This window comes from Eimeria acervulina, genomic scaffold, assembly GCF_000499425.1.
Source record: "Eimeria acervulina Houghton genomic scaffold, Eah_scaff1331, whole genome shotgun sequence".
NCBI lineage: Eukaryota > Apicomplexa > Conoidasida > Eucoccidiorida > Eimeriidae > Eimeria > Eimeria acervulina.
Genome location: NW_013549274.1, coordinates 1 through 7,769, shown reverse-complemented (window position 1 = coordinate 7,769; position 7,769 = coordinate 1). Strand labels below are relative to the sequence as shown.

General features: G+C 49.5%; 1 protein-coding gene across 1 annotated transcript; it reads right to left on the bottom strand.

The window, feature by feature from the left end:
* Positions 1–696: 696 nt before the first annotated feature.
* EAH_00058580 (RNA helicase, putative) lies at positions 697–6,219 on the bottom strand (the record flags this gene model as incomplete). The annotated part of the gene is made up of 9 exons (XM_013393649.1): positions 697–911; positions 1,219–1,284; positions 1,588–1,628; positions 1,987–2,288; positions 2,542–2,634; positions 2,983–3,306; positions 3,677–4,112; positions 4,542–5,267; positions 5,366–6,219. 9 exons carry the CDS (start codon positions 6,217–6,219, stop codon positions 697–699), a joined length of 3,057 nt encoding a protein of 1,018 aa, XP_013249103.1.
* Positions 6,220–7,769: the final 1,550 nt, after the last annotated feature.

Below are 7,769 nucleotides of genomic sequence, written 5' to 3'. Positions count from 1 at the left end.
CATGCATACATATATATATATATACATGCATATATATATATATATATACATGCATATACATACATATATATAGATAACATTTATACAATAATAATACCGTATAAAAGATAATTTGGGTCCTCACGAGGCCCCCCGTTCACTCGGCGCACACAGCACCAAACCCTAAACCCTAAACCCTAAACCCTAAAGCAAATCCAAGCAACAAGAAGCTCTAAAGGGTTGACAATAGGAGTTCTAAACCACCCCGAAGAAACAGACAAATGTTAACCTCTTGGGGTTCCCCAGGGGGCCCCTCAGAAGCTTCTGTAGATAAAGACCTTTGTGGGTGGGGGCCCCTAGGGAGGCCTATCAGGGGGCCCCTAGAGGGCCTCTCAGGGGGCCCCTAGGGAGCCCCTAAGGGGCCCCACTATATACAGACCCTTGAATGCCTCGTGGGTGGGGGCCCCTCTAAGAACCCTTAGAAGAGATGATGCCCTGATGGGGTTCGCGGGGCATCACCCATTTCATTGAGATATTGAAGTTGGTGCATGCATGCATGCATGCATGCAAGCGGGGCTTTGCATGCATGCATATTTTGCATGCAAGAATATGTTGCATGCATGCATATGTATGCGTGATTTGGTTTGGAGCCCCTGAGTTGGGGTCTTAAAGCGTTTACATATATATATATATATTATTTTTGTTTATTAGGGTGTTTCACCTTCTCTTCTTTTTATGTTTGCCTTTGCGGGCCCATGAGGGTTTTCTTCTGCTGGTGGTTTGTTTGGGGCCCCCAGGGGCCCCCCACTTGTGCTGCTGCTGCTGTTTGCGGCTGCTGTTTGCTCCTGCTGTCTCCATGTCGCTGTCAGAGCTATCAAAATCCGATGAGGCATCGCTGTCTTCTACGGGGCTGTCCACCCCCTGAGGCCCTTCTGCAGCAGCAGCAGCAGCAGCAGCACGCACAGGCCCACACACAAGACGTATGCTGCATGCACACACTTGCATGCATGCATGCATGCTTGCATCTGTTCTCGTAAAAGCAGAGACTCTGTCTCCCTCTTAAATGATGCAGAGACACCGGATAGGCGAGAAGAGTTACACTAGAAAGAAGTAATTAAACCCCTACGGATATAACCCTAGCGCCCCTGAATGCATGCATGCACGCATGCATGCATACTTGCGTGCATGCTGAGGAGACACTCCGTGCATGTATGCAAAGGAGACACCTGTTTGACTTACTCTTTATAAGTTTGTCGTAGGCCTCTTCGGTGATGCGACCTCTTCTCAATTTGCGTGCCATCCTCTCTGTAGAAAACAGCAAAAAGAATGGGGCTTTGCATGCATGCATGCATGCGTGCATGCATGCATGCACTGGAATATATATATATATATATATATATATATATATTATATAAATATATGCACATAGGCATTAACTGTTTATCTTCAATAAGTTATAATTAAGATATACTCCAATTATAATACAACACAGGGAAACGGATGCGTTAGTACAAAAAACTAAACAAATGCAGCTTTCTGCATGCATGCGAGGCTTTGCATGCATGCATGCATCCATGCATGCATGCATGCATAGACAGCTGCACGGACCTTCAAAGGCCAACTCCCTCCACTCCTCCAGCGCGTTTCGCCTGAACGCAGCAGAAAACAAACAAAGCTGTGCATACACCCCAAACCCGCACATGCATGCACGCATGCATGCAAGCAGAAGCCCCATTATTCCGCATTAATACCCCAGAGCGTATCCCCACAGCGGCTCTTTGCTGTGTTGACGGTCCCTCTAGCTATATATATCTATATTATATATATGTATATATATATATATATATTATATATATATACATAAGAAGTTGTATGGCGTTGTGCGTTTGCTGCCTTTATTTGTATTTGTTTATTTGCATGCATCCATGCAAATAAAACAAATACAAATATAAATACAAATACATGCATGCATGCATGCATGCATGCATTTAAAGCTGCTATTTTTACCTTTTGGTTTGTCTCTTTTCACTTGTTGTTCGTTGGTGTTTGTTTTGACGATTATTTTTTTGTTTCTTTTCTTCTTTTTTCTTTCGTTTTTCTTTTTCTAGCTGCTGCTGCGCGCGCTTTGCATGCACCTGCTGCAGCTGCTCCTGACGCTGCTGCTCTCTTGCTGCATCATTTCTAAAGGGGACAGTAGCCGGGTCGATGGGGCTTTGCTTGAAGTCCTGGAGACACTTCCCTAACACTTCCCGCATGCGCGGCAGTCGCAGCAGCCGCAGCGCGGTACCCAGGCGCCCCAGATTTAGTTGCTGCAGCAACAGCAGCAACAGCAGCAACAGCAGCAGCAGCAACAGCAGCAACAGCAACAGCATCAGCAGCAGAAACAGGATAGGAAAAATATGATAGAGCAGCTCCACCCATTAACACACCAAATGATTACAGCCACATCTGCGACACAGACGTCTCCTGCTGCTGCTGCTGCTGCTGCCATTGCTGCTGCTGCTGTTGCTGTTGCTGCTGCTGCTCCTGGTGCTGCTGCTGCTGCTGCTAAGAAGGACCCACCGAAAAAGGTAGAAGATAAGACAGCTGGTGCTCCTTGTACGCGCGGATAAAGGAGACAAACGCCCTCGAGCCCTTTTGAATAAGAGCTTGATCCTGAGAAGAAGAGACACCCCAACGCAAGGGTTTAGGGTTTAGGGTTTAGGGTTTAGGGTTGTTAGGTAGGGCTTAGGGTTTAAGGTGAGGTAGGGTTTAGATACGTACAGCCGCCTGGATAAGCGCCAGCAGCAGTCACAAACAACAATGCTGCGCTTAAACCCTAAACCCTAAACCCTAAAAGCTAAACCCCTAACCCAACGCCTCAAGTAAGGATGTAAATATAAAATAAATAGGAAGTTCGTCGTCTCTAGATGGGGGTTTGTAGGCTAGCCCTGCTACTAACTGCAGGGAGTCTCATATTTAGGGTTTAGGGTTTAGGGTTTAGCTAGGGTTTAGGGTTTTTACCTGCTGCACAGCTTCCTGCAGAGCGTTATTGATAGTTTCAATCTCGGTCTTGCATAAAAAGGGATTGGTTATCTCTTCGCTCTCTTCTGCTGCATCTTCTGCTGCTGCTGCTGCATCTGCTGCACCTGCTGCTGCTGCTGCTGCTGCTGCATCTTGCTGCAGCAGCTGTCCCTCTTCTGTCTCCTCGAAAGGAGACAGCTGCACCCCTCTGTTCCTTATAAACGACTCGTACGCATCTTCGTGCGGCAGCAGCAGCAGCAGCGCAGCGCCGCTGCGCCCAGCGCGAGCTGTCCTTCCAATGCGGTGTACGAACACCTCAGGGTTCTGCAGCAGCAGCAACAGCAGCAGCAGCAGCAACAAAAGTTAAACAAGTTGCCGCAGCAGCAGCAGCGCTAACCAGATGAAAAACCCAAACACCAAAACAACACCCTGCAGCAGCAACTGCACAAACGGGTCAACAAGAGCAGCAGCAGCAGCAGCAAGAGCAGCAGCAAACAGCAACCAACACCACTAGCAGCAAACAGGAGCAGCAACAAAAACAGCAGATAACAGCAGCAAACAGCAGCAGCAGTAGTGGGAACGAACAGCAGCAAGCAAACGCAGCACCAAACCACAGCACAAGACAGCAGCATCCACCGTCATCAAACAGAAAAGAACAGCAGCAGCAGCAACAGCAGCAGCAGCAGCAGCGTACCTGAGGTGGATCTAGCTGTATGATCCAGCGAACATCAGGGAAGTCAAGGCCCCTCGCTGCAACATCGGTAGCCAGCAGCACTAGAGCCCCGCCCTTGTCCCCCTTGCTGCTGCTGCTGCTGCTGCTGCTGCTGTTGCTGCTGCTGCAGAATCGGTTGAGTGCCGCGCTGCGCGCTCTCTGTTTCATTCGGCCGTGCAGTTTCTCCACGAGGGCCCCACACCCCCTGCCTCTCCCTTTGCTGCTGCTGCTGCTGCTGCTGCTGCTGCTGCTGGAAGGGTTCTGTCCCCTGTCTCCTTTAAGTGTCTCTAAAGCCGCAGGCGTCTCCGCTTTAGAGACTTCGCTAAAGTGCGCCTGCAGCAGCGCGAAGTAATACTCCACGCACTGACACGTCAAACAAAATACAATGCAGCGCTTCCCCTGAGGGATCACCACCTTCCTGCAGCAGCAGCAGCAGCAGCAGCAGAAGCAGCAGCAGCAGCAGCAGCAGCAGCAGCAGCAGCAGCAGATTCAGAGACTGGGGGGAAACGGAGACAGAAGCAGCAGAAGGTGCCGCACCAAACAAATACATCCACAAAGTGCAGCAGCAACAGCAACGCTATGTGCAGCAGCAGCAACAGCAACAAAGTCTGCAGCAGCAACAGCAGCAGCAGCAGCATTTACAACACCAGAATCAGCAGCAGGATCATCAACAGCATTAGCAGCGATAGCGGTAACAACAACAGCACCAGCGGCAACAGCAGCAACGGCAGCAGCAGCAGCAACAACAACAGCACCACCAGCAGCAGCAGCACCAGCGGCAACAGAAGCAGCAGCAACAGCAGCAGCAGCAGGAGCAGCAGCAGCAGCAGCTGAGGGTGTTAGTTACTGTAGGAATTTGATAAGAAACGGAAGCTTGTGGGTATAATCAACAACAAGCAGCGAATTAGACAGAGTGAGAGGCACAGAGTGCTGCACTGCAGCAGAAGCAGCAGCAGGAGCAGCAGCAGCAGGAGTTTCTTCTGTCTCCTCTCCTTTCTCCCCCTTCCCGTCCAAACGAACCCCTGCAGCAGCAGCAGCAGCACCAGCAGCAGCAGCAGCAGCAGCAGCAGCAGCAGGTGGGGCTGCTGTAACTCTAACACAAACAGGGTCCTTTAAGAGGCTTCTGATAACGCGCTGCTGCATAGCTCCAGAGAGAGTAGCAGAAAAGAAAACAGTTTGAAGCCGCTGCTGCTCCCGTCGTTCGCTTGGCAGCAGCTGCTGCTGCCTTGCTGCTGCTGCTGCTGCATGCAGCTGCTGCAGCTGCTGCGCGTGCTGCTCATCCAGCAGCCTATCTGCTTCATCCACCACCAACAGATTCAGCCAACGCCATTCCCACAGAGGCTGCAGCAAACACGCACACACACCTGCTGCTGCTGCTGCTGTTGCTGCTGCTACTGCTGCTGCTGCTGCTGCTGCTGCTGCTCCTGCTGCTATTGCTGCTGCTGCTGCTATTGCTGCTGCTGCTACTGTTGCTGTTGCCCTTGGGTGATGCTGCTGCTGCTGCTGCTGCTGTTGCTGCTGCTGCTGCGTACCTGCTGCTGCTGCGGCAGCTCCAGCAGGCTCAGCAGCCTCCCTGGTGTTGCAGTGAGTATATACACCGCACGTTTGCTGCACTTCTTTCTAATTAGAAAACTGTCTGCCTCTAGAGGCCTCGCACCCCCAGTGAGGCACATAGCCCGCAACAAGAAAGTGCTGCTGCATCTCTTGCTGCTGCTGTTGCTGCTGCTGTTGCTGCTGCTAGGGTGCTCCGGCTGCAACAGCACGGCTTCAAGGGAGTGCAGCAGCTGCAGCAAAACCGCATGCGTTTGGCAGCAAAGCTCCCGAGTAGGGGCCACGACAAGGACACCAACTCTACAGCGGAGTTCAGACGCAGCAGCAGCATCTGCTGCTGCTGCTGCTTCTGGATCTGAAGCAGCAGCAAGTGCAGCAGCAGCAGCTTCTTCCTCCGGTGTCTCTGTCAATGCCGCTCTTACATCAATCGCATCTCCACCATCTAGTTGCTGCTGCTGCCCATCCTGCTGCTCCTCCTCCTGTTGTTGTTGCTGCTGCTGCTGCCGTTGTTGCTGCTGCAGCAGCTGCTGCTCCAGCAGCCTGGAGACAGCAGGAATAAGAAACGCAAGCGTCTTGCCGCTGCCCGTAGGGGCCTCAACAGCAACATCTCCAAACCTTCTCGATGCAGCAAGGGCCCCCCCTGTCACCAGCTGCTGCTGCTTCTGCTGTTTCCTCTGCTGCTGCTGCTGCTGCTGCTGCGGCAGCAGCAGCGGCAACGTGGCTTCCTGTACGGGCGTACAGTGAGTAAACCCTAAACCCCTCAGGGCCTCTACAACCCCATCAGGCACACAGCCAATGCCTGCGAAGCTGCTGCTCTGACGAGACCCATCAGGGGGCCCCCTGGGGGCCCCCCTATGAACCTTAGGGGGCCCCCCCGCAACATCTGTTGAGGCAGTCTTCCGTACCTTCTTTGGTAACCCCTCCTTCAGGGGGGCCCCTGGCTTCTTCTTTCTTGTGAGTAATAACTCCCCCATAGCCACTCTCTAAACCCTAAACCCTAAACCCTTAAGGGTTTGTTGGGTGCTCGGCGTGAGAGTCGAAGACTTCGTGCTGCTGCCTTCGCAACAAAGCTCAACCCCTAAAGAATAATTCTAAACCCTGAACCCTAAACCCTAAACCTCAAATGTGTACAACACTGAAGAACGCATGCATTCACCTCTTGTTTCTTCAGAAAAATTTAGGGGGCCCCCGGGGCCCTCTCGATCTTATCAGGGATCCGTACAGCTGCATGCGTTATATGCTATTTCAGTAACTAAAGTATTAATGCATTTAAATAAATAAATATTTTAATGTTTTTCTTGCCTTTGTTCAGCGAACAACTCCCCTAATAAAACCGTTCTGCTGCAGTGCTGCTGCTGTGGGGCCAGCAGCAGCAAGGGTCTCTATAAAGGAATCGAAGAGAGCAACTAATATCTAGTTAGAATTATTATTATCTTTATTATTATCTTTATTATTAATATTATTAATTACTATATTATTATCAAGCAAGAAAGAAGGCCATTAGGCTAAGACTGTCTATTGCAGCCTGCAGCTGGGGACAGAGGGCTATCTGAAGAATGCTTATTTTTAAAGAATTTATATGATATAGAGATTGTTTTAATATATTGTATATATAAATAATATATATAAATATATAATATATATATATATATATTTAGGTGAAGGATTTAATAAGCTGATTGTAGCGTTTATATATTGAGCATGCACATATTTATAGAACAGCAGAGATTTATTATTTATATTTATTATTTTTGGGGACAGCACCAGGAATCGAACCCGGGACCTCTTGCATTCAAAGTTGAGGCCCCTACTGAGTTGATGGAGACAGCCACACACATACACCTAAACAACAGAAAAAGGATATTAAGTGCAGACCAGACACAGGTTTTAGAGGCTAAGAGACAGAGAACAACTTGAAGATAAACAATAAAGAGAACTTCATTCCTTAAGCCCAGAGACACCCTCAATAAAGACAAGGGAGCTGGCTCACTGGCAAAGTGATAATGCCTTCAGTTGAGCCCCTTAGCCCTCAGCACCTAGATTGATATAAAGGAAAGGAGACCCCTTATAGCAAATAAGCACCGAAGGTCTAGAGTTAAGATAAGCCCCGATAGGTGCAGTAGCATGGAGGGATCCATGTGCTTTGTATGCCTGCAATATGAGAATGCAGGTATATCCATCACACAATAGATGGGGAGTCGAGCTGTGCAGACACCTGAAGAGGACAGCCTTAAACTACTGATTCTTTCTGTTGAACTCTAATGCCAACATAGAGGCCTGGGACCCTGTCAAAGCAGAAATGCTAAGTCAATTCTGTGGAATATAGCAAGATGTCATAATAGCCCGTAGGGCTAACGATAGGCAGAATGGGGGCCCCACACTACAGTATGCCGCTGAGTGCTCTTAGCTCTAGAATCAAGGAGGACCCCTGCAACCTGAAGAACTAGTTAGACTCTTTCAATCTAATATACCTAATGATGTTATCTTAGCTCTGAAAAAAGAAGGTCAGAGATCCCGTACCCTC